Here is a 27069-nt window from a genome sequence, read left to right on the forward strand (position 1 = left end):
AGGATGCTGGGGACTCCTTTATACCAAAGCTCCAGACCGGGCGGGAGAGTGCGGATGACTCTGCAGCACCGATTGAGCAAACATGAGGTCCTCATCAGCCAGGGTATCAAACTTGTAGAATTTTGCAAAAGTGTTTGAACCCGACCAAGTAGCTGCTCGGCAAAGCTGTAATGCCGAGACGCCTCGGGCAGCCGCCCAAGAAGAGCCCACCTTCCTAGTGGAATGGGCCTTTACCAAATTTGGTAACAGCAATCCAGCTGTAGAATGAGCCTGCTGAATCGTGTTACAGATCCAGCGAGCAATAGTCTGCTTAGAAGCAGGAGCGCCAACCTTGTTGGCTGCATACAGGACAAACAGTGCCTCTGTTTTCCTAACCCAAGCCGTCCTGGCTACATAAATTTTTAAGGCCCTGACTACATCAAGTGACTTGAAATCCTCCACGTCACCCGTAGCCACAGGCACCACAATAGGTTGGTACATATGAAACGACGAAACCACTTTAGGCAGAAATTGAGGACGAGTCCTCAACTCTGCTCGATCCACATGGAAAATCAGATAGGGGCTTTTGTGAGACCAAGCCGCCAATTCGGACATCCGTCTTGCAGATGCCAAGGCCAACAACATGACCGAGGATTGACTTCCTGCTTTGTCCTTGGACTCTGCTTTGTCCAATCTCTTACGTAATAAAGCCACATTAGCATTTAAAACATTCCACATGTCCAACCAATCAGGTGTCGGCTGTGCCGACGGAGACACCACCACCATCTGCTCTGCTTCCTCCCTAGACGAGCCTTCCGCTTCAGACATGTCGACACACACGTACTGACACCCCCACACACACTGGGATATATGAATATGGGGACAGACCCACAATAAGGCCCTTTGGAGAGACAGAGAGAGAGTATGCCAGCACACACCCAGCGCCCCTAGAATACTGAAACAAAGTCCCAGCCTGTACAGCGCTTTATATATATAGAATTAGCACCAAATAAATGTGCCCCCCCCCTCGTTTTTGCCCCCTGTTACTTGTTCAGCAGGGGAGAGTCCGGGAGCAGCTTCTCTGCAGCATGCTGTGGAGAAAATGGCGCTGGTTAGTGCTGGAAGATCAAGCTCCGCCCCCTCGACGGCGGGCTTCGTTCCCGCTATTTTTATTATACTGGCAGGGGATTTATTATATACTGCCTCCGCAGTATCTATATACGTGTGCCAGTCTTATGTGAGGTAAAAATTGCTGCCCAGGGCGCCCCCCCTGCGCCCTGCACCCTTGCTGTGCCTGTGTGTGTTGTGGGAGCAATGGCGCGCAGCGCGACCGCTGCGCGGTACCTCATGAAGATCTGAAGTCTTCTGCCGCCTTTGAAGTCTTCTTGCTTCCTATACTTACCCGGCTTCAATCTTTCGGCTCTGTGAGGAGGACGGCGGCGCGGCTCTGGGACGAACAGCAAGGACGACACCTGTGTTCCGACCCTCTGGAGCTAATGGTGTCCAGTAGTCTAAGAAGCAGAGCCCATCAGTCCAGGAAAGTGGGTCTGCTTCTCTCCCCTCAGTCCCACGAAGCAGGGAGCCTGTTGCCAACAGTGCTCCCTGAAAATAAAAAACCTAACAAAAGTCTTTTCAGAGAAACTCAGTAGAGCTCCCCTGTAGTGCATCCAGTCTCCTCTGGGCACAGGATCTAACTGAGGTCTGGAGGAGGGGCATAGAGGGAGGAGCCAGTTCACACCCTTCTAAAGTCTTAGAGTGCCCATGTCTCCTGCGGAGCCCGTCTATACCCAATGGTCCTTACGGAGTCCCCAGCATCCTCTAGGACGTAAGAGAAATTCTTATTAAATACTTTGTTCTTTACATAGATGAATGTGCTGACAACAAAATAACACAAAAATTATCAATGGAAACCAAATTTATTAACCCATAGAGGTCTGGATTTGGAGTCACACTCAAAATTAAAAGTGGAAAAACACACTACAGGCTGATCCAACTTTGACTTAATGTCCTTAAACAAGTCAAAATGAGGCTCAGTGTGGCCTCCACGTGCCTGTATGACCTCCCTACAACGCCTGGGCATGCTCCTGATGAGGTGGCGGATGGTCTCCTGAGGGATCTTCTCCCAGACCTGGACTAAAGCATCCGCCAACTCCTGGACAGTCTGTGGTGCAACGTGGCATTGGTGGATGGAGCGAGACATGATGTCCCAGATGTGCTCAATTGGATTCAGGTCTGGGGAACGGGCGGGCCAGTCCATAGCATCAATGCCTTCGTCTTGCAGGAACTGCTGACACACTCCAGCCACGTGAGGTCTAGCATTGTCTTGCATTAGGAGGAACCCAGGGCCAACCGCACCAGCATATGGTCTCACAAGGGGTCTGAGGATCTCATCTCGGTACCTAATGGCAGTCAGGCTACCTCTGGCGAGCACATGGAGGGCTGTGCAGCCCCCCAAAGAAATGCCACCCCACACCATTACTGACCCACTGCCAAACCGGTCATGCTGGAGGATGTTGCAGGCAGCAGAACGTTCTCCTTGGCGTCTCCAGACTCTGTCACGTCTGTCACATGTGCTCAGTGAGAACCTGCTTTCATCTGTGAAGAGCACAGGGCGCCAGTGGTGAATTTGCCAATCTTGGTGTTCTCTGGCAAATGCGAAATGTCCTGCACAGTGTTGGGCTGTAAGCACAACCCCCACCTGTGGACATCGGGCCCTCATACCACCCTCATGGAGTCTATTTCTGATCGTTTGATTAGACACATGCACATTTGTGGCTTGCTGGAGGTCATTTTGCAGGGCTCTGGCAGTGCTCCTTCTGTTGCTCCTTGCACAAAGGCGGAGGTAGCAGTCCTGCTGCTGGGTTGTTGCCCTCCTACGGCCTCCTCCACGTCTCCTGATGTACTGGCCTGTCTCCTGGTAGCGCCTCCATGCTGTGGACACTACGCTGACAGACACAGCAAACCTTCTTGCCACAGCTCGCATTGATGTGCCATCCTGGATGAGCTGCACTACCTGAGCCACTTGTGTGGGTTGTAGACTCCGTCTCATGCTACCACTAGAGTGAAAGCACCGCCAGCTTTCAAAAGTGACCAAAACATCAGCCAGAAAGCATAGGAGCTGAGAAGTGGTCTGTGGTCACCACCGGCAGAACAACTCCTTTATTGGGGGTGTCTTGCTAATTGCCTATAATTTCCACCTGTTGTCTATTCCATTTTCACAACAGCATGTGAAATGGTCAGTATTGCTTCCTAAGTGGACAGTTTGATTTCACAGAAGTGTGATTGACTTGGAGTTACATTGTGTTGTTTAAGTGTTCCCTTTATTTTTTTGAGCAGTGTATATATAAAATAAGATTTTACTCACCGGTAAATCTATTTCTCGTAGTCCGTAGTGGATGCTGGGAACTCCGTAAGGACCATGGGGAATAGACGGGCTCCGCAGGAGACTGGGCACTCTAAAAGAAAGATTAGGTACTATCTGGTGTGCACTGGCTCCTCCCTCTATGCCCCTCCTCCAAACCTCAGTTAGGATACTGTGCCCGGAAGAGCTGACACAATAAGGAAGGATTTTGAATCCCGAGTAAGACTCATACCAGCCACACCAATCACACCGTATAACTCGTAATACTACACCCAGTTAACAGTGTGAAATATAACTGAGCCTCTCAACAGATGGCTCAACAATAACCCTTAGTTAGGCTAACTACATACAAGTATTGCAGACAATCCGCACTTGGGATGGGCGCCTAGCATCCACTACGGACTACGAGAAATAGATTTACCGGTGAGTAAAATCTTATTTTCTCTAACGTCCTAGTGGATGCTGGGAACTCCGTAAGGACCATGGGGATTATACCAAAGCTCCCAAACGGGCGGGAGAGTGCGGATGACTCTGCAGCACCGAATGAGAGAACTCAAGGTCCTCCTCAGCCAGGGTATCAAATTTGTAGAATTTAGCAAACGTGTTTGCCCCTGACCAAGTTGCAGCTCGGCAAAGTTGTAAAGCCGAGACCCCTCGGGCAGCCGCCCAAGATGAGCCCACTTTCCTCGTGGAATGGGCTTTTACTGATTTAGGATGCGGCAATCCAGCCGCAGAATGCTCCAGCTGAATTGTGCTACAAATTCAGCGAGCAATAGTCTGCTTAGAAGCAGGAGCACCTATTTTGTTGGGTGCCTACAGGATAAAAAGCGAGTCAGTTTTCCTGACTCCAGCCGTCCTGGAAATATAAATTTTTAAGGCCCTGACTACGTCCAGTAACTTGGAATCTTCCAAGTCCCTAGTAGCCGCAGGCACTACAATAGGTTGGTTCAAGTGAAAAGCTGATACCACCTTAGGGAGAAACTGGGGACGAGTCCTCAATTCTGCCCTATCCATATGGAAAATCAGATAAGGGCTTTTACATGACAAAGCCGCCAATTCTGACACACGCCTGGCCGAAGCCAAGGCCAATAACATGACCACTTTCTACGTGAGATATTTCAAATCCACAGTTTTAAGTGGCTCAAACCAATGTGATTTTAAGAAACTCAACACCACGTTGAGATCCCAAGGTGCCACAGGAGGCACAAAAGGGGGCTGAATATGTAGCACTCCCTTTACAAATGTCTGAACTCCAGGCAGTGAAGCCAGTTCTTTCTGGAAGAAAATCGACAGAGCCGAAATCTGGACCTTAATGGAACCCAAGTTTAGGCCCATAGTCACTCCTGACTGTAGGAAGTGCAGAAAACGACCCAGCTGAAATTCCTCTGTTGGGGCCTTCCTGGCCTCACACCACGCAACATATTTTCGCCAAATACGGTGATAATGGTTTGCGGTTACTTCTTTCCTGGCTTTTATCAGCGTAGGAATGACTTCCTCCGGAATGCCCTTTTCCTTTAGGATCCGGAATTCAACCGCCATGCCGTCAAACGCAGCCGCGGTAAGTCTTGGAACAGACAGGGCCCCTGCTGTAGCAGATCCTGTCTGAGCGGTAGAGGCCATGGGTCCTCTGATATCATTTCTTGAAGTTCTGGGTACCAAGCTCTTCTTGGCCCATCCGGAACCACAAGTATCGTTCTTACTCCTCGTTTTCTTATTATTCTCAGTACCTTTGGTATGAGAGGCAGAGGAGGGAATACATAAACAGACTGGTACACCCACGGTGTCACTAGAGCGTCCACAGCTATTGCCTGAGGGTCCCTTGACCTGGCGCAATATCTAGTTTTTTGTTTAGGCGGGACGCCATCATGTCCACCTGTGGCCTTTCCCAACGGTTTACCAACAGTTGGAAGACTTCTGGATGAAGTCCCCACTCTCCCGGGTGTAGGTCGTGTCTGCTGAGGAAGTCTGCTTCCCAGTTGTCCACTCCAGGAATGAACACTGCTGACAGTGCTAAGACCATCGGAGAATCCTTGCGGCTTCTGCCATCGCCATCCTGCTTCTTGTGCCGCCCTGTCGGTTTACATGGGCGACTGCCGTAGATGTTGTCTAATTGGATCAGTACTGGCTGGTTTTGAAGCAGAGGCCTTGCCAGACTTAGGGCATTGTAAATGGCCCTCAGTTCCAGAATATTTATGTGTAGGGACGACTCCTGACTTGACCAAAGTCCTTGGAAATTTCTTCCCTGTGTGACTGCCCCCCAGCCTCGAAGGCTGGCATCCGTGGTTACCAGGACCCAGTCCTGTATGCCGAATCTGCGGCCCTCTTGAAGATGAGCACTCTGCAGCCACCACAGTAGAGATAACCCTGTCTCCAAGGACCAGGGTATCAGCCGATGCATCTGAAGATGCGATCCCGACCACTTGTCCAAGAGGTCCCACTGAAAGGTTCTTGCATGGAACCTGCCGAATGGAATTTTGCTTCGTAAGAAGCTACCATTTTTCCCAGGACTCGTGTGCAGTGATGCACCGATACCTGTTTTGGTTTCAGGAGGTCTCTGACTAGAGATGACAGCTCCTTGGCTTTCTCCTGCGGGAGAAACACTTTTTTACTGTTCTGTGTCCAGAACCATCCCCAGGAACAGTAGGCGTGTGGTAGGAACCAGCTGTGACTTTGGAATGTATAGAATCCATCCGTGCTGTTGTAGCACTTCCCGAGATAGTGCTACTCCGACCAACAACTGCTCCTTGGACCTCGCCTTTATAAGGAGATCGTCCAAGTACGGGATAATTAAAACTCCCTTTTTTCGAAGGAGTATCATCATTTCTGCCATTACCTTGGTAAAGACCCTCGGTGCCGTGGACAGTCCAAACGGCAGTGTTTGGAATTGGTAATGGCAATCCTGTACCACAAATCTGAGGTACTCCTGGTGAGGATGGTAAATGGGGACATGTAGGTAAGCATCCTTGATGTCCAGGGATACCATGTAATCCCCCTCCTCCAGGCTTGCAATAACCGCCCTGAGCGATTCCATCTTGAACTTGAATTTTTTTATGTATGTGTTCAAGGATTTCAAATTTAAAATGGGTCTCACCGAACCGTCCGGTTTCGGTACCACAAACAGTGTGGAATACTAACCCCGTCCTAGTTGAAGTAGGGGCACCTTGACTATCACCTGCTGGGAATACAGCTTGTGAATTGCCTCTAGCACAGCCTCCCTGCCTGAGGGAGTTGTCGGCAAGGCAGATTTGAGGAAACGGCGGGGGGGAGACGCCTCGAATTCCAGCTTGTACCCCTGAGATACTACTTGAAGGATCCAGGGATCCACCTGTGAGCGAGCCCACTGATCGCTGAAATTTTTGAGGCGGCCCCCCACCGTACCTGGCTACGCCTGTGGAGCCCCCGCGTCATGCGGTGGACTCAGAAGAAGCGGGGGAAGAATTTTGATTCTGGGAACTGGCTGACTGGTGCAGCTTTTTCCCTCTTCCCTCGTCTCCGTGCAGAAAGGAAGCGCCTTTGACCCGCTTGCTTTTCTGAAGCCGAAAGGACTGTACCTGATAATACAGTGCTTTCTTAGGCTGTGAGGAAATCTGAGGTAAAAAAAAAATTTCCCAGCTGTTGCTGTGGATACGAGGTCCCAGAGACCATCCCCAAACAATTCCTCACCCTTATAATTCCTCACCTGTGTGCCTTTTAAAGTCAGCATCACCTATCCAGTGTCGGGTCTCGAATACCCTCCTGACAGAATGGACATTGCATTAATTTTGGATGCCAGCCGGCAAAATATCCCTCTGTGCATCCCTCATATATAAGACGACGTCTTATGTTCGCAAAATAGTATCCCTGTTTGACAGGGTTACAGACCACGCTGCAGCAGCACTATCTGCAGGTCTCAGTCTAGTACCTGAGTGTGTAAATACAGACTTCAGGATAGCCTCCTGCTTTTTATCAGCAGGTACCTTCAAAGTGGCCGTATCCTAAGACGGCAGTGCCACCTTTTTTGACAAACGTGTGAGCGCCTTATCCACCCTAGGGGATATCTCCCAGCGTAACTTATCCTCTGGCGGGAAAGGGTACGCCATCAGTAACTTTTTAGAAATTACCAGTTTCTTATCGGGGGAACCCACGCTTTTTCACACTTCATTCACTCATTTGATGGGGGAACAAAACACTGCCTGCTTTTTCTCCCCAAACATAAAACCCTTTTATAGTGGTACTTGGGTTAATGTCAGAAATGTGTAACACATTTTTTATTGCCAGGATCATGTAACGGATGTTCCTAGTGGATTGTGTATATGTCTCAACCTCGTCGACACTGGAGTCAGACTCCGTGTCGACATCTGTGTCTGCCATCTGAGGGAGCGGGCGTTTTTGAGCCCCTGATGGCCTTTGAGACGCCTGGGCAGGCGCGGGCTGAGAAGCCGGCTGTCCCATAGCTGTTACGTCATCCAGCCTTTTATGTAAGGAGTTGACACTGTCGGTTTATACCTTCCACCTATCCATCCACTCTGGTGTCGGCCCCACAGGGGGCGACATCACATTTATCGGCATCTGCTCTGCCATCACATAAGCCTCCTCATCAAACGTGTTGACACAGCCGTACCGACACACCGCACACACACACATGGAATGCTCTGACTGAGGACAGGACCCCACACAGCCCTTTGGGGAGACAGAGAGAGAGTATGCCAGCACACACCAGAGCGCTATATAATTTTGGGATTAACACTATATTGAGTGAATTTTTCCGAATAGCTGCTTGTATATACAATATTGCGCCTAAATTTTGTGCCCCCCCTCTCTTTTTAACCCTTTGAGCCTGCAAACTACAGGGGAGAGCCTGGGGAGCTGTCTTCCAGCTGCACTGTGAAGAGAAAATGGCGCCAGTGTGCTGAGGGAGATAGCTCCGCCCCTTTTTCGCGGACTTTTCTCCCGCTTTTTTATGGATTCTGGCAGGGGTATTTATCACATATATAGCCTCTGGGGCTATATATTGTGATATATTTGCCAGCCAAGGTGTTTTTATTGCTGCTCAGGGCGCCCCCCCCAGCGCCCTGCACCCTCAGTGACCGGAGTGTGAAGTGTGCATGAGGAGCAATGGCGCACAGCTGCAGTGCTGTGCGCTACCTTGGTGAAGACCGATGTCTTCTGCCGCCGATTTTCCGGACCTCTTCTTGCTTCTGGCTCTGTAAGGGGGACGGCGGCGCGGCTCCGGGAACGAACACCAAGGCCAGTTCCATGCGGTCGATCCCTCTGGAGCTAATGGTGTCCAGTAGCCTAAGAAGCCCAAGCTAGCTGCAAGCAGGTAGGTTCGCTTCTTCTCCCCTTAGTCCCTCGATGCAGTGAGCCTGTTGCCAGCAGGTCTCACTGTAAAATAAAAAACCTAAAATAAACTTTCTTTCTAGGAGCTCAGGAGAGCCCCTAGTGTGCATCCAGCTCAGCCGGGCACAGAAATCTAACTGAGGTCTGGAGGAGGGGCATAGAGGGAGGAGCCAGTGCACACCAGATAGTACCTAATCTTTCTTTTAGAGTGCCCAGTCTCCTGCGGAGCCCGTCTATTCCCCATGGTCCTTACGGAGTTCCCAGCATCCACTAGGACGTCAGAGAAATATACATACACACACATACACACACACACATATATATATATATATATATATATATATATTTATTTTTTTTTCATTTTTTTTCTTTCATGTCTTGGTACAGGTACAGCTCGGTGTGCTGGGGGACACCAGGGGTTTATCCCCAATGTATTATTATTTAAAGACAAAGATGATCTTTCTCAAGTACGAATTCTGGCTGTGTCGTGTATTCTATTGTCATTATATAACCCTGGGACATCCCCCGTTGAAGCCACCAACATCTATGCATTATTAATTAGCATAACATGTGAATCAGTCTAGAGCAGGCCTGGCCAACCAGTGGATCTCCAGCTGTTGTGAAACTACACATCCCAGCATTCCCAGACAGAGTTTTAGCATCCACTAATAGACAGGCCTGGTCTAGAGAACTCCTCCTGATATTTCTGATAGCCCTGGGTCATAAATACGGTTCATAATGTATCTTGTATCTGTATTAAAAAGTAAAACAAATAACACAAAAGTGATGCATTAAAACACCTTAATATTACAAGGCTAGGACTGGGATCAAAACCAAAAGTCCCCCTGTGTGACCACTCAAGTACAGAACCATGTAGGTTTAAATACAGAACCATGTAGGTTCAAAATAAACTATCACACATGCAAAACAATCCACTCATATAACAAAGACACAATAACTTGCATAGAACCGAAGCAAATCTTGGTTCTAGAGCAGTTTCAAGTAGTGGATAAGTGCGGGTGACCTCCCTTACTGCCCCAAAAGCCACCTCTGACTACAACTCCCATTACCTTCAGGACCCTGGTAATAATACAGTGTCGCTCACCTGCAGTAAAATTCCCAGAGATCTAGATTTTGTATCCTTGTGATATTTGTAATGCGGTTCCTATCCATGGATTCTCCAAAGAGATTGGTTACTTTTTGATACTCATTAGAGATCTTCACCAAAGGAATGAGCTGCCAAGTGAAACAGGATACACTTTAATCACCTGGTAACACATGACAATACCATTTACAGTACAGGATTGCAATCACAACGCCTACCTGATATGGTTCCGCATCGTTCACGTGCTCCCAGTGAGGTGGTATGGGAATAGATACGTTGTCACAGATATAACTAGAACAGAAAAATATATATAAACTATACAATATCCACTGTATATCTATATATGCCAATAAACAGTAACAAAATAATTAAATGTGGCAAAATACAGGCAATGTGGTTGTGGAAGTAGCTGGAGCCGGCAACACTGGGCTCTCCTGTGAGGAGGGAGAACTAGTATGACACAGGCCAGCTCCCACAACTTGTAGCTTTGATACCATGGTCGTGATGACGGATGATACATGTGATCATTAAGAGACTATAAAGACCATTTAATACAACTAGATAAAACCCACCAAAAACAGTGTATTTATAAACTATTTGGTTTTATACCCAATAAGTAGAGTTTATCACTACAAGTAGAAATTACATATAACTGGAACGTATTATGAAACACATCCTCTGCAATGTGTAAAAGTAGTATGATCACTCTACTCCCTGCATACTACTCTGCATGCAGGGTGCACAGCGTGGTAAAACTCACAATTACCAGTCCCCAGAAACCTATGGTGGCTGTTTGTGCGATCAGAAACAGGGGACTGCAGCAGATTTAGTTATCTCCTGCGGATCCCCCTACACACATCCTGGGGATACTTTAAATTTGAGGATATCCTAAAAAACTGGTATTTTGGAGGGGATGTCCCCCAGATTTATTTAGATAAATAGGCCCCTTATGGTGAAAATGCAATAGTTCTCGTTTCTTATACAATCGCTTTTTGGTACAGCTTACAATGTATTGCTTTGCGTGTTGCACAATGTATAACAGAGTGTGATCTTCCATGTTTGCGCATTTAGATTATATATTTATAGTAGACTATTGCTGAGTGTATGGGCAAGACTGAGCAATCAAAATTCAGCATGCATAATACCTTTAGCTGTAACCTTCTTAGCTTTAGTCTGCAATATGTTGGATTTTGTGAAGCAGTGCATTAAGGATTGTAAATTCTGCTTTGTCTGGTATGTAATACTTATTTCAAACACCAGGTGGCACTTAGGTAACACCGCAATGCACATGGTGCTTCTGTATTGCAACCGTAGTGAGATCTATACAACCGATGACTGCATTGGCTCAATCAAGATGAGGACAGTTAAATATAAAAATATATAAAGTGGTGCAAAGGTTTAGGAGTTATTTAATTAATCTTTAGTTTAAAACAATTTTATGGTTACTACTTATATAAAATGACATGCAGCATGCTCCCTTTCCTACGCCTTCACCAGTACCAATGCTACACAACCTGCCCTGGTTTTCACTAGAACAGAGAGACAATAATAGGGGAAATTTATCAAACTTTCTAAAGAGGATAAGTAGAGGTGTTGCCCATAGCAACCAATCGGATTAATTTACAAATGTACTAGATAAATGATAGCTGCTGTACACTCTGACTTATCCTATTTAGAAAGTTTGTAATACCCCTTTCACACCGCACAAATAACCCGGTATCGACCCGGCATATTGGGTCGGCGTGCGGTGTGAAAGGGGCATAGCCGAAATCCCGGGTCACTTGAACTGGCAATTCAACCCGGGTATAAAGCAGTGTTGAATACCGGGTCAGTGGCTGCGAAAACGGGCTCCCGGGTCGATGCGACCCCGGACCCGTTTACTAGATAGGGAGATGCAGCGCGGAGATGATCTCATCTCCCAGCGCCGCCTCCACCTCCACCCCCGCCCCCCTGCTGCTATGGCAACCCGCCCGGCATATTGCCGGGTCGGGAAAGCCTGCAGCATCTGCCAATGCCGGATCCCACCCAGGAAGGACCCGTTTCCAATTCCCGGGTGGGATCCGGCATTGGCAGTGTGAAAGGGGTATAAATGGATCAAACCTTTTAAAGAGTGGAGAATTGGCTAAGTAAGGCAAAACAATACAACCAATTTTATAGAAAACAAACAAACAAACAAACAAACAAACAAACCCATAATACTTTTTATTAGAAATGCAAAGAACATTTTAAATAAACTGTCAGGTCTCTGGGGGTTTGTTGCCCCAGGAAAGGAACCCAAGGACTGGGTCTGTGTTAGGAGAGGGGCAGAAGCTAGTTGCAGCTCTTCCTCATTCAGGTTGGTAGGAATACAGATGGGAGGCAGAATGCAGAGCAGTTTGGAGAGCCACCTTGTGGCCTGGAGTAACTGAGACAAACAATCAGTTTCTCGAACAAAGGGGGTCATTCAGATCTGATCGCTGCTAAGTGTTTTTGCACACCGGGGGGCGATCGGGTACTAACAGCGCATGCGTATGCACTGAAATGCGCACGCACGTCGGACAACAAAGGGCATTGCTGGCCAGCGATGGTGCGAAAATTCTAATCGCACGGACGTTCGCAAGGTGATTGACAGGAGGAGGCTGCTTGTGGGTGGTAACTGACCGTTTACTGGGAGTATCCGGAAAAACGCAGGCGTTCCCAAGTGTTTTCAGGGAGGGTGTGTGACTTCAGCTCCGTACCTGATAAGCCTCCAGGGTCTGCCTGGAGACGCTTGCGCTTGTTGTGTCTAGTGCACTGCCTGGAGACAACGCTGGCGCTTGCTGTGTCTAGTGCACTGCCTGGAGACAACGCTGGCGCTTGCTGTGTCTAGTGCACTGCCTGGAGACAACGCTGGCGCTTGCTGTGTCTAGTGCACTGCCTGGAGACAACGCTGGCGCTTGCTGTGTCTAGTGCACTGCCTGGAGACAACGCTGGCGCTTGCTGTGTCTAGTGCACTGCCTGGAGACAACGCTGGCGCTTGCTGTGTCTAGTGCACTGCCTGGAGACAACGCTGGCGCTTGCTGTGTCTAGTGCACTGCCTGGAGACAACGCTGGCGCTTGCTGTGTCTAGTGCACTGCCTGGAGACAACGCTGGCGCTTGCTGTGTCTAGTGCACTGCCTGGAGACAACGCTGGCACTTGCTGTGTCTAGTGCACTGCCTGAAGACAACGCTGGCGCTTGCTGTGTCTAGTGCACTGCCTGGAGACAACGCTGGCGCTTGCTGTGTCTAGTGCACTGCCTGGAGACAACGCTGGCGCTTGCTGTGTCTAATGCACTGCCTGGAGACAACGCTGGCGCTTGCTGTGTCTAGTGCACTGCCTGGAGACAACACTGGCGCTTGCTGTGTCTAGTGCACTGCATGGAGACAACGCTGGCGCTTGCTGTGTCTAGTGCACTGCCTGGAGACAACGCTGGCACTTGCGGTGTCTAACGCACTGCCTGGAGCAGATGTTGGAGCTTCCTGTGTACAGCGCACACCCTGGGGTTGATGGTGGAGCTTGCGGTGTATAGTACAAGGCTTGGAGCTGATGGTGGTACTTTCCTGCTGTGTATAGAGCAAGGCTTGGAGCTCATGATGGAGCTTGCTGTGTATGATGCACAGCCTAGAGCTGACAGCAACAGAATAGCACACACAGGAACTAAACTAGAATAGATGCAGGCAGGTCTCTGGTCAGAAGAAATCTACTTCCAGTGCTGGTTTAAATAGGTCATCCTTGTCCTAGAAAGGTTGAGTGAATCATATGTGCAGGCAGTGGACCCTGATTGGTAGTTAGTCAACAGGTGATATCAGCCAAGATGGCGGTACCCATACTCCAACAGCACAGGAGAGGATTTTGAGATGGACACCAAACATCCAGCTGATTGGCAAGCATGAAGTTCAGGGAAGTCTCCGACAGTCAAAATGAGCACCTATGGCCCCGCTTGGTCAGGTAACATTGTCTGCAACCCCGATGTGTGACAACCTCTTCTTTATAAAAGACCAACAAATCATCCGTTTTCAATGTCCTCCTGTCCATCCTCAGCTCTAAGATCATCAAACATCTGGGTGAAATACTGGGGTTCAACATGTCCATCATCTTTGAGCGCATCAACAGAGAGAAAATGGCCTCAAAAGGCTTCCTTTTGGATCTTCTGACTAGGAAAGGGCTCAGTGGATAGGAGGTCTCACTACCGCATATGTATACGACAGATACAGATATGTTGAATGAGATGCCTGCAGTTCCCGCTCACTGGCCAGCTCTGAAGAAAGGATATCTCAGCAGAGCATGTAGAGAAAGACTACAATGGCCGAGGTCAGGGCCGAAACTAGGATTTTCATCACCCGGGGCAAGGCAGTAATCTGGCGCCCTTCCCCTCCCAAAAGGAAAAAAAAAAAAATGGAAAAATAAAATAATCAGATTATAAAAAATATTGAAAAAAGGGGATACTACCGAACAATATTCCCCTATGTGCCTCAAATGCCCTATGCGTCACATGCCCTGCCAGCATGTTCAGCTACATGCTCCTCTGTGTGTGCCCATACATTGCCTCTGGGAGGCAAAGCGGAGGTTGATACTGCTAACTGGGAGCACAGTGCGCGTCTATAGTTTGTACAGTGCACCACACGCTAGTTGCAGCACTGCATGGCAAAGAAGAGAGTTTAAGACAGTAGCCGACATAGGAGAGATCCCAGGTACTGGAGCTCACCCGCACAGCATCGGAGCCAGCTGCGGGCAGACAGGTGGGTCAGAGGTATTGCCATGGGGAGCTGTCTGCTGTCTCACTGGAGCAGCACAGCACTGCCGGTAAAAAAAAAACAAAAACCTGCTCCTCTGTAACTCCTTGGCGCCCCCTCAAATCCTGCACCCGGTGCGCATGCCCCCTCAGCCCCCCTCTCCAGTTACGGCCCTGCCGAGGTGATGAAGCTTACGTCCTGCAGTATCCAGTGACATATTGCATATCTATACTCATCAGCCATAAAACAGTCTCTGCAGGCGACAGATGCTTCAGCTTGTTACACCTCCAACAGGTGAAATCTTGTATAACATCATACAATTAAGAAAATAATCCAATTAAGTGGGAAGGCAGTTTTAAAGTTTCCTAATCATCATAAATTAATTGATATAGACATCTCTTCCAGAACTCATGTTTGGGTATGGTTTCTGTTGAGAGAAAAGTAACTGTGTCTAGTACAGGGAGAACTTATGGTGGTCATAACTGCAGGGTATCCATCTGTGTATTTCTTCCATTTCTTTGCTCTTTGTCAGTGTTTGTCACAAAGATACCATCCTAAATTGATGTTTTGTGAGAAAGTTATCAGATACAGAGAAAAGACGCTTAGAAGAGAGAAGGCATTAAGGGACAAAGTATAAATGATGTTTCACTTGTGAATGGAAAAGGTTTGGTATTTTTAGATAGACTTAACCTACCGTTTATAGAAGATGCAGTCATTATGCCAACATGTATAATGATGACAATTAAAATGCTGCCTGTTATGAAATGTTGACACGGAACATATCATATTGCCGACATATGAAATGGCAACATTCTCAGGCTGCCTATAGGGTTAGGCAGCGGGAGGGGAGGCACTAATGGGAGGGTTAGCAATACTCACTGCTGGAACCAAAGCAGGATCACCCGAAGTCAACGACAGCTGGACCATAAAGACAGCACTCGAGACGAAGAACCAGGTCACCGATGGACCACTGGGGACATTTTGTCAACATTCTAATCATGTTGGCATTTAATCAGTATAGCCAAAGTGATGAACATCAAAGTGGTGAATGTCAACATACCAAGCATGCCGACCGTTTCATGTCGACATGATGAATGGGGGGGGGGGGAATATACCAAACTCTGTTTACAGAAGGTAGTATAAAGTCTTACAATGGGAATATCCTGATTTCATTTCTCTATAAATAAGTACAGCATACAATTGTATAGTTCCTAAACAAAAAAAACACTTACTATATCTGATCAACTAATAAAAATGTAGTGTACTAATAAATAATGAAGAGATATAATACTAACAAAAGGTCTCTATAATGTGACTATTAGAGTGACAATATAGCCGATTACCTGAAAGCGGAAATGGAAAAAGGGGCTCGTTTTATGGGTCGTTTTTTCCCTGTGCATAAATTGGTTTGTTTCATTTCTGTACCAGGAAAAAAAAGAAAGAAGAAGAAGATGAATAGAGAGAAAGGAAGAAACAACAAAGCATATATGTTTTACTATAAATGAACATTTCTCCAGATACTGTGACAGAAACCCGCTATTCTTGGGAGAGATGAGAGTCTCTCATTCACATTAACCTGACACATCAGGGTTCTATATATACGCGTATAGCCTCAGGTATATTTGGGATTGCCAAGGTCAGAAAGCAGAGCATGTACTGATGAGATCATCTCCAATCGCCGGTGAGCTGGCTCTCCATAGGCTTGTATCGGGACCCGGGTCCGTTTATACTGCCCATTACCTGGGCCCAACCCTGCTTGCTGGACCAGAGATATTTTTCGGGAATCCTTTTACACCGAGCCGTGGATCGGGTTGACCTGGCAATTACCCGTGTAATTGCAGTGGTGTAAAAGGGATATAAGCATCTTTACGCTGTTGCCCAATATCTCAACCAGTTGAAAACGGAAAGGTACCTAATGATTTAGAAACTGGCTACTTTGGAAGTTCTTCCTAAGGTAGAGTGCGTTGGGAATGATGGTAAATGAGAGTGACAATGATGTTTGTGCTGTGCTTGGACAAGTTTAGGACTATGTTGTTGATGGTGTAAGGCAGGCACCCATACCACTGCACCTTAGCCATGACCATGATTGTGCCTGGCTAAAAAACAAATACACCTCTTGCATCTGAAAATTGTTCTACCTACTATAGGCAACATGCCAAGGCATATTCAGGCCAAAGTAAGCAGCTCAGACCATCTAGTTACATCCTCTCTGTTACAGGGTTTGCTGAAAATGAATTCCAGGAATAATTCACAAGCAGAAACACCTGTATAAGAACAAGTAGTCCAGGAAGGTCACAGCAAGACAGCAAAGATGCTCGCTAATGCCACCATGTCTTCCAAAGAGCAGTTCTTTGTTACTATGGCTACTGGTAGTAGATTAACCCAGCAGGTCTTTGTAGATTAGTTGTTGTCATGTGTTCACACTAACCAATTCCTTCTCTATTCTATTTCACTTGAACAGAAATAAATCAGCTATGCAGAGGGGTTAAAGTAATGGCGCCCCTTAAAAATGCCACTGTACCAACTATTGAATTCCCTATATAGGACTTAGGGGTCTATTTACTAAGCCTTAAATGGAGATAAAGTCCACGGAGATAAAGTACCAGCCAATCCGCTCCAAACTGCCATGCCACAGACTGGGTTTGAAAAAATAGGATTTTGGTTACCTACCGGTAAATCCTTTTCTCGTAGTCCGTAGAGGATGCTGGGGTCCACATTAGTACCATGGGGTACAGACGGGTCCACCAGGAGCCATTGGCACTTTAAGAGTTTGAGAGTGTGGGCTGGCTCCTCCCTCTATGCCCCTCCTACCAGACTCAGTCTAGAAACTGTGCCCGAGTAGACGGACATCTTCGAGAGAAGGATTTAACACAGATAGTGGCAAGATTCATACCAGCTCACACATACAAGGCACCTCAAGCAAACTAGCTTGAAACTCAGCAACAGCTGAAAACATTACTTACTAAGTAACAATGCAGTACTCAACTAATAACAAAGTTGTACTGAACCAGATAACAATTGCAGCAATTGGGCGCCCAGCATCCTCTACGGACTACGAGAAAAGGATTTACCGGTAGGTAACCAAAATCCTATTTTCTCTTACGTCCTAGAGGATGCTGGGGTCCACATTAGTACCATGGGGATGTACCAAAGCTCCCAGAACGGGAGGGAGAGCGCGGGTGCTCCTGCAGAACTGATTGACTGAAATTCAGATCATCAGAGGCCAAAAGTATCGAACTTGTAGAACTTTGCAAACGTGTTCGACCCAGACCAAGTTGCAGCTCGGCAAAGTTGTAACGCCGAGACACCTTGGTCAGCCGCCCAGGAAGACCCCACCTTATGAGTATAGTGGGTCTTGACAGTCGTAGGACACGGCAATCTTGCCGTAGAATACACATGCTGGATAGTGAACCTGATCCAGCGAGAGATTGCCTGGTTAGAAGCAGGACACCCAATTTTCTTGGGATCATACAGGACAAACAGAGAGTCCGATTTTCTGTGACGAGCAGTCCTCTTCACATAGATTTTCAGAGCCCTTACAACATCCAAGGACTTTGATGAAATTGAGGAGTCAGTAGCCACTGGCACCACAATAGGTTGGTTGATCTGAAATGAAGACACAACCTTCGGAAGAAACTGCTGACGTGTCCGGAGCTCAGCTCTATCTTCGTGGAAGATCAAGTATGGGCTTTTACAAGACAAAGCCCCCAACTCTGACACACGTCTAGCAGAAGCTAAAGCCAACAAAGTGACAGCCTTCCACGTAAGAAATTTTACCTCAACCTCCTGTAGAGGCTCGAGCCAGTCCGATTGGAGCAACTGCAACACCACGTTAAGGTGCCAAGGCACCGTAGGAGGTACAAAGGGAGGTTGGATGTGCAGAACTCCCTTCAAAAAGGTCTGAACCTCAGGGAGGGCAACCAATTGTTTCTGGAAGAAAATGTATAGAGCCGAAATCTGGAACTTCACAGATCCCAACCTCAGGCCCATATCCACACCAGCTTGTAGGAAGAGGAGAAACCGTCCCAGTTGAAACTCCACCGCACCAAGATACATATTTTTTCAAAATTCGATGTAAGGTTTAGACGTTACTCGTTTCCTAGCCTGTATCAGGATATGAATAACCTTGTTCGGAATGCCCTTCCGAGCTATTATCCAGCATTCAACCTCCATGCCATCAAACGTAGCCGCAGTACGTCTTGATAGGTGAACGGCCGGTAAGTCTTGATAGGCGAACGGCCCGTGCTGCAGCAGGTCCTCCCGAAGAGGGAGGGGCCTCGGCTCTTCTTGCAGTAGATCCAGAAGATCTACTGCCAGTCTGGAGCAATGAGGATCGCTTGAACCTTTGTTCTCCTTATGAGTTTTAGAACCCTTGGGATGAGTGGAAGTAGAGGAAACACGTACACCGACTGGAACACCCACGGAGTCACTAGGGCGTCCACCGCCACTGCTTGCAGGTCCCTCGACCTGGAACAATACCGCCGAAGCTTCTTGTTGAGTCAAGAGGCCATCATGTCGATCTGGGGTATGTCCCAAAGATCTGTTACCTCCTTGAACACCTCCGGATGGAGACCCCACTCCCATGGATGGAGATCGTGTCTGCTGAGGAAGTAGGCTTCCCAGTTGTCTACTCCTGGAATGAAGATTGCAGACAGCGCCAACACGTGCTTTTCTGCCTAGTGGATGATTCTTGTTACCTCTGCCATTGCAGCTCTGCCCTTCGTTCCGCCCTGTCGGTTTATGTAAGCCACCGTTGTCACATTGTCCGACTGCACTTGAATGGCCCGATTTCTCAGATGGGCCACTTGGAGATGACAGATGTAGACGGCTCTTAGTTCCAGAAAGTTTACCAGCAGGCCTGCTTCCAGAACTGACCACCTTCCTTGGAAGGTTTCCCCTTGAGTGACTGCAGCCCAGCCCCGGAGACTTGCATCCGTGGTTAGAAGGATCCAGTTCTGAATCCCGAACCTGGAGCCCTCCAGAAGGTGAGGCAATTGCAGCCACCAGAGGAGTGAAATCCTGGCCTTTGGCGACAGACGTATTCTCTGGTGCATGTGTAGATGGGATCCCGACCACTTGTCCAGGAGATCCAGTTGAAAGGACCGGGTGTGAAACCTCCCGTACTGCAGAGCCTTGTAAGACGCCACCATCTTCTCCAGAAGGCGAATGCACTGATGAACTGACACCCAGGCTGGCTTCAGGACATCACGGACCATCGTTTGAATCACCAACGCTTTTTCCTCTGGGAGAAACACCCTCCGCACCTCCGTGTCGAGGATCATTCCCAGAAAGGACAACCTCCTGGTTGGTTCCAATTGTGATTTTGGAGGATTCAGGATCCAACCATGTTCCCTGAGAAGCTGAGTCGTGAGTGTTATGGACCGTAACAGCTTCTCCTTGGACGATGCCTTCATCATCAGATCGTCCAGATACGGAATTATGTTCACCCCTGTCTGCGGAAGAGAATTATCATTTCCGCCATCACCTTGGTGAATACCCTCGGTGCTGTGGAGAGCCCGAATGGGAGGGCCTGGAACTGAAAGTGACAGTCCAACAATGCGAATTGAATAGAAGCTTTATGCGGCATTTGGAATGTGAAAGTATGCATCCTTGATATCCAGGGATACCAAGAATTCCCCCTCCTCCAGACCTGATATCACTGCCCTTAGAGACTCCATTTTAAACTCATAAAGGGGTTTAGTGATTTTAAGTTCAGAATGGGTCTGAACGAACCATCCGGTTTCGGTACCACAAAAAGGTTCGAATAGCAACCTTTGTTTTGCATATGAGGTGGTACTGGTACAATAACTTGTGCCTCCGCCAATTTCTGGACGGTTTCTTGCAGGACAGTCCTATCTGCCAGCAGAGCTGGCAAGCCTGATCTGAAAAATCGGTGAGGAGGGAGATTTTGAAATTCCAGCCTGTACCCCAGGGACACGATATCTTGCACCCAGGGGTCCAGGCCGAAGGACACCCAGACATGACTGAAATGTCTGAGTCTCGCTCCCACCGGCCCCACCTCCTGGGCGTGCAGTACACTATCATGCGGAGGACTTTGGTGTACCTGAAGCAGGTTTCTGTTCCTGGGAACCTGCAGCCGCAGGTTTCTTGAACTTGGACCGACCTCCCCGAAAGAAGGTGTTGTACGGCTTGGCCTTTCTGGGCTTGTTAGACCGAAAGAGCTGTGATGTAACAGAAGAAAATGGTTTCTTCGGAGCAGGTGTAGCTGAGGGAAGAAAGGGTGACTTACCAGCCGTAGCGATCCACGCATCTAACGCTTCCCCAAAGAGAGCCTGACCTGTGTAGGGTAGGGTGTCCACACTTCTCCTGGATTCCGCGTCTGCACACCACTGGCACAACCACAGTCCTCGACGAGCTGATACTGACATGGAGGAAATCTCCGCAGCAATGGAACCCAGGTCTTTCATGGATTCTACCAGAAATCCTGCCGAATCCTGAATGTTACTTAAAAACAATTCAACATCACATTTCTCCATAGTATCCAAGTCCTCAAGTAACGTGCCTGACCACTTTACTATAGCTTTGGCAATCCAAGCACTGGCAATAGTGGGACGTAGGATTGCCCTAGAAGCCGTGTACATGGATTTGAGTGTATTATCAATTTTACGATCAGCCGGCTCTTTCAAGGCAGTAGATCCTGGAACAGGTAAAACCACCTTTTTTGAGAGTCTGGATACGGACGCATCAACAATAGGCGGGTTTTCCCATTTTTTCTTATCCTCTACCGGGAAAGGAAATGCCACCAGACCCTTTTAGGTATCTGGAATTTCTTTGACGCAGGGAAGGTTAGCGAGGCTTTCTTATTTTCAGTGAAGTAAGCCTCCTCAACCTGCTCGGGTGTTGTATCCGCAATATTCAACACATTGCTAATAGCCTCCATCATCAACTGCACCCCCTTTGCATGAGATGCAGCCCCCCGTAACACATCCCCGTCACCATCTGCAGTATTAGAATCGGTATCGGTACCATCCTGCATGATCTGAGCAAGAGCACGTTTATGTGAATATACAGCGAGGGGCCCTGATGTACCAGAACTGGGCCAGACTGCCATAGAGTCCTGTAAAGTCTGAGTTGCAGATTCATTTTGTGCAACCCCGTTTGAAATCTGAGAAATCATAGATTTGATAGAGGATAACTACTCAGGCTCCCTTGCTGGAATCTGTGCTAAACCAGTGCAATCCTGATTACATGGAATGGGATCATCCTGAGAGGACAAATCCTCTGCAGCATATGACACAGAGTCCCTGGACATTGCTTAATGGAGACCACAGACACTCCACACACATACAGGGGAGGGCAGGCAGAGTTTCACCCCCAAGAATGGCCAGAGAGACACAGAGATTGGAGCCAACCCACACACAGCACTTTTAATATAAAGGGAGACCCCCTATCAGCGCTGACTGTGCACCTTAATAGGTTACACAGTCGTTTTGCAGAATTCCCCCCCCCCCCCCCCCCCCCTCACTTCTACAACCTCATGGTACCGCGATAGATAGATGGAGTTGCTATGGAGGGACTTACTCTTCACTGACAGCGTTGTGCAGGCAGGAAAATGGCGCTGAAAACTGCTGGGTCCGCTCTGAGGAGAAGCTCCACCTCCAAAATGGCGCTGTCTTCCCGCTCTTCATAGGATTATACTGGCCTAAGGATTTATGCTGGCTGAGATCCGGGGACCCCGACAGGCTGTGCGACCAGTGTAGGGTGTAGGTGCTGGCTCAGGGTGCCCCTCACAGCGCCGCACTATGTACGGCTGAGCCTCCGGAGCGCAGTTAATACTGCGCTCCTACCCATATGTCGCCATCTTCACACCGGCCACCCGCTTGCTAGGGGGGGTCGGTGACTCTCTCGCCACTGATCTTTAGCTCTGTAAGGGGGTGGCGGCATGCTGCTGGGGTGTGCGATACCCTGTGGCAGGGAACGATCTATCCCCTCTGGAGCTCAGTATTCAGTCAGCGGAGATAGTGGCTCAGACCCCGCAGGGCGGACACTACTCCCCCCCCTTAGTCCCATGAAGCAGGGAGGCTGTTGCCAGCAGCCTCCCTGTAAAATAAAAAACTCTAAGATAAACTTTACTAGAGAAACTCTGGAGAGCTCCCTTAGCTGTGACCGGCTCCTCCGGGCACATTTTCTAAACGGAGTCTGGTAGGAGGGGCATAGAGGGAGGAGCCAGCCCACACTCTCAAACTCTTAAAGTGCCAATGGCTCCCGGTGGACCCATCTATACCCCATGGTACTAATGTGGACCCCAGCATCCTCTAGGACGTTAGAGAAATGATAGTTAGGAGCGGATTGGCTGGTACTTTATCTCCATGGACTTTATCTCCATCCAAGGCTTAGTAAATAGACCCCTAAATGACTAATAGCCAACAGCATCTCAGGATTTGTATGCATAATTTTATGCATCTATAAAGGGGTATGGGTCATTAGGTCGACCACTATTGGTCTACATGGTCACTAGGTCGACATGGTCATTAGGTCCACATGTACAAGGTCGACATGAGGTTTTTTTAACTTTCTTCTGTGTCGTTTTCTTCGTAAAGTGACGGGGAACCCCAATTAGTGCACAGTGTCCCTCGCTGCGCTCAGCACAGGTTACTATTCGCAATCGTAGTCCACATGGAACGTAAAGTATGAAAAAGTAAAAAAAAAATGTGAAAAACGCATGTTGACCTTTTTCCATGTCGACCTAGTAACCATGTCGACCTAATGCATGTTGACCAATAGTGGTCAACCGAATGACCGTATCCTCTATAAAGGTGCCTCTGCCTTCTGTCAGGCTCAGTTTGGTATGGATCATTACAGAGCACTTGATGTCTATAATGATGTGCCAGGTGCATTTACTCTTCCATCTAATCCTGCATAGCCTGCCATTACGCAAAAATATACGTTATGGTAAGAACTTACTGTTGATATCGTGATTTCTCTTATGTCCACAGGTATCCACAGGATAACATTGGGATATTGTCGAGCGACAGCGAAAATGGCACCAACACGGTCACAAGCTTTCTGGCCTCCCAGGATGCATTGGGGCCTCCACTATATAGTCCCGCCCACTGACTCAGTCAGATCAGTTCTTTCCACAGCGATTTTAGGCAGGAACATCAGGCAGAGACCTGTACAGGCGATAAGAACACACATGCACACCCTTCCATACAAGAAGGAAGAGGTTTTAGTGATTGTCTAGATCCTCAAATCAGATGCGTCAGGGTGGGATCCCTGTGGATACCTGTGGACATAAGAGAAATCACATTATCAACGGTAAGTTCTTACCATAACGTATATTTCTCTGGCTGGGTCCACAGGATTATCCACAGGATAACATTGGGATTCCCAAAGCCATTTTAGTGGTGGGGACGCTCCTGATTGCACAGGAGGACCTTTCGCCCGAAGTCTGCGTCATGAGAGGCAAAAGTATCCAAGGCATAATGTCTAATGAATGTGTTTATGGAAGACCATGTGGCTGCCCTACATATCTGTTCTGCTGAAGCACCCTGTTGTGCTGCCCAAGAAGGACCTACCTTACGTGTAGAGTGTGCAGAGACATTAGCCGGAATAGGGAGATCTGCATGAGAATAAGCTTCTGATATTACCATTCGGAGCCATCTCGCCAGCGTCTGTTTACTAGCAGGCCATCCTCTTCTATGGAATCCGTAGAGGATGAAGAGAGAATCTGTTTTCCTGATGGCACTAGTACGATCTATGTAGATTCTTAAACCCGGACCACGTCCAGCGACGCTTCTCCCGCAGATAGTCCCAATACCTGAAAAGCTGGGACTACAATCTCTTCATTCAGGTGAAACTTTTATACCACCTTTGGAAGATAGCTAGATCTCGTTCTGAGAACTGCTCTGTCTGGAAAAAACTTAGGAAAGGAGACTTACATGATAATGCTCCTATATCTGGCACTCTTCTGGCTGACGCCATTGCCAGTAAAAAAAGAACTTTAACCGTTAACCACTTAAGATCTGCTCTCTCAAGTGGTTCAAACAAAGGACCCTGGAGAAATTTAAGAACTAAATTCAAATCCCAGGGAGCTGCAGGAGGAACAAATGGAGGTTGAATATGTACTACTCCTTGAAAAAATGTACGTACATCCTGTAAATCAGCAATCTTCTGCTGAAACCATACAGTTAACGCTGAGACTTGAACCCTCAAGGAAGCAACTTTCAACCCTTTATCCAATCCTGCCTGAAGGAAATCCAAAATCCTAGCTACTTTAAAAGATCTCGGATTTAAATTTTTTCCAGTACACCAATGAATATAGGCTTGCCATATTCTATGATACACACGGGCCGAAGAAGGCTTTCTTGCTCTAAGCATAGTTTGGATTACTTGCTTCGAAAAACCTTTAGCCTCTAAGATAGAGGTTTCAACAGCCACGCCGTCAAAGACAGGCAATCCAGATGACTGTGACAACAAGGACCCTGCATTAGCAGATCTGGATGTTGAGGGAGCAGTATCGGTGCTTCCACGGACATTCTCAACAGATCTGTGTACCAATGCCTTCTTGGCCAAGCTGGAGCTATTAGAATGATCGCTCCTTTTGCCTGTTTTATCTTTCTCACTACTCTGGGTAACAGAGATATTGGAGGGAACAGATATGCCAGCTGAAACCTCCATTCTACTGACAGTGCGTCTACAAGGACCGCTCCTGGGTCCCTTGTTCTTGATCCGTACCTCGGAACTTTGTTGTTCAGACGAGACGCCATAAGGTCCATCTCCGGTAGACCCCATCTGTTAACCAGTGTCTGAAATACTTCTGGGTGTAGTGCCCATTCGGTTTCCTGAATGGTGTGCCGACTGAGAAAGTCCGCTTCCCAGTTTAGTACACCCGGGACAAAAACTGCTGACAATGCCGGAAGATAGAGTTCTGCCCATTTTAAAATGGGAGTTACTTCCTCCATCAATCTCTTGCTGTCAGTTCCTCCTTGATGATTGAGGTATGCTACTGCCGTTGCATTGTCTGAGCGGATCTGGACTGGTCTTCCTTGTAGATTGTCCTTTGCCTGAACCAGAGCCAAGTAAATGGCTCTTATTTCTAACAGATTTATTGGCAGGCGACTTTCCCTTGCGGTCCATTTTCCTTAGAACCATAGGCTTCCGAGTACCGCCCCCCAGCCCTGCAGGCTGGCATCTGTTGTCAGGACTTGCCACTCTTTTATCCAAAAGGGTCTCCCCTTGTTTAAATGGTCTGTCTGTAGCCACCACGCTAGAGACCTTTTTACGTTTACTGGAATCTTTATCATCTGCTTCTTTATTGTCTGATGATTTCCGTTCCATTTGGTCAGAATAAGGTGCTGCAACGGTCTGGAGTGGAATTGCGCATATTGCACCATGTCGAAGGTTGATACCATCAGACCCAACAGTCGCATTGCCGCATGGACTGACATTGTCTGGGCTTGCAACGCTTCCTGAGCCATGACCTGCACCTTGACTATCTTTTTCTCTGGTAAGAGAACCTTCTGTAGGTTTGAATCCAATATGGCTCCCAAATGAACCATCCGCTGTGACGGATTCAGGGACGACTTTTCCCAATTTATGAGCCACCCGTGTCTCTGTAAACAAACTATCGTCTGTTGAAGATGGCTCAACAGTAAATCTTGCGACTGTGCCAAGATTAACAGGTCGTCTAGGTATGGGAATATTCTTATCCCCTGTTTGCGCAGACAAGCTGCCATAACCACCATGATCTTGGTAAACACCCTGGGTGCTGTAGCTAGCCCGAAAGGCAGAGCTTGGAACTGGAAATGTTCCTGGAGGATGGCAAACCTGAGGTAACACTGATGCGACAGTGCTATAGGCACATGCAGGTAAGCATCCCGTACATCCAGAGATACCATGTAATCTCCCGGTACCATAGCCAACATTATGGAGCGCAACGTCTCCATGTGGAACTTCGGGATCCATATGTATCTGTTCAACATTTTCAGATTTAGAATTGGTCGATATGACCCATTTGGCTTCTGGATTAGAAATAGATTGGAGTAAAACCCCTGTCCCCTTTGTGATGGAGGTACTAGGACAATCACACCTGACTGCAGTAGTTTTTGGACTGCTTCTTGCAGGGTATTGGCCTTCGACTCTATACGAGACGGGCTGGTGCAAAAAAATCTTTGAGGAGGCTGCCTCCTGAATGGGAACCCATACCCCTGAGATACTACCTTCTGCACCCAAGCATCTGCTGTTGACTGTTGCCATATGTGTGCAAAAAGAAGGAGTCGGCCCCCAACCCTGGAATCCTCCAGGCAGAGGCCCGTCTCTTCAGGCTGACGGTTTCTGTTCAGGTTTGGAAGCTGGCTTTTTGATAGCCCACTGCTTCCTACCCCTGGATTTAAACTGGGGTTGCTTAGGCTCCTCTTTAGCTTTCGCTTTGCTTTGCCAACGAAATGAGCGAAATTTTAAACCCTTAGACTTAGGGTTATAAGCAGCCGGAAATCTGACCTTTTTCGATTCAGCCTCTGATTCTAGGATATCCGATAAAGGTTTTCCGAATAATATATTACCGACAAAAGGCAATGCTTCCAATTCTTTCTTGGATTCCGCATCTGCCTT

At 47.9% G+C, this 27069-nt stretch overlaps 1 protein-coding gene across 8 annotated transcripts in view; it reads right to left on the reverse strand.

The window, feature by feature from the left end:
- PARP11 (poly(ADP-ribose) polymerase family member 11) overlaps positions 1 to 27069 on the reverse strand; it is a 114185-nt gene that overhangs the window by 30708 nt on the left and 56408 nt on the right. For all 8 annotated transcript variants that reach the window (XM_063928471.1, XM_063928470.1, XM_063928466.1 and 5 more), the window contains 3 exons: positions 15840 to 15915; positions 9983 to 10055; positions 9765 to 9895 (listed from right to left, as the gene is read on the reverse strand). In XM_063928471.1, coding sequence (XP_063784541.1) covers positions 9765 to 9895; positions 9983 to 10055; positions 15840 to 15915 — 280 coding nt within the window. The remainder of the gene's footprint in view (positions 1 to 9764; positions 9896 to 9982; positions 10056 to 15839; positions 15916 to 27069) is intronic.

Source organism: Pseudophryne corroboree, chromosome 6, assembly GCF_028390025.1.
Source record: "Pseudophryne corroboree isolate aPseCor3 chromosome 6, aPseCor3.hap2, whole genome shotgun sequence".
Classification (NCBI taxonomy): Eukaryota; Metazoa; Chordata; class Amphibia; order Anura; family Myobatrachidae; genus Pseudophryne; species Pseudophryne corroboree.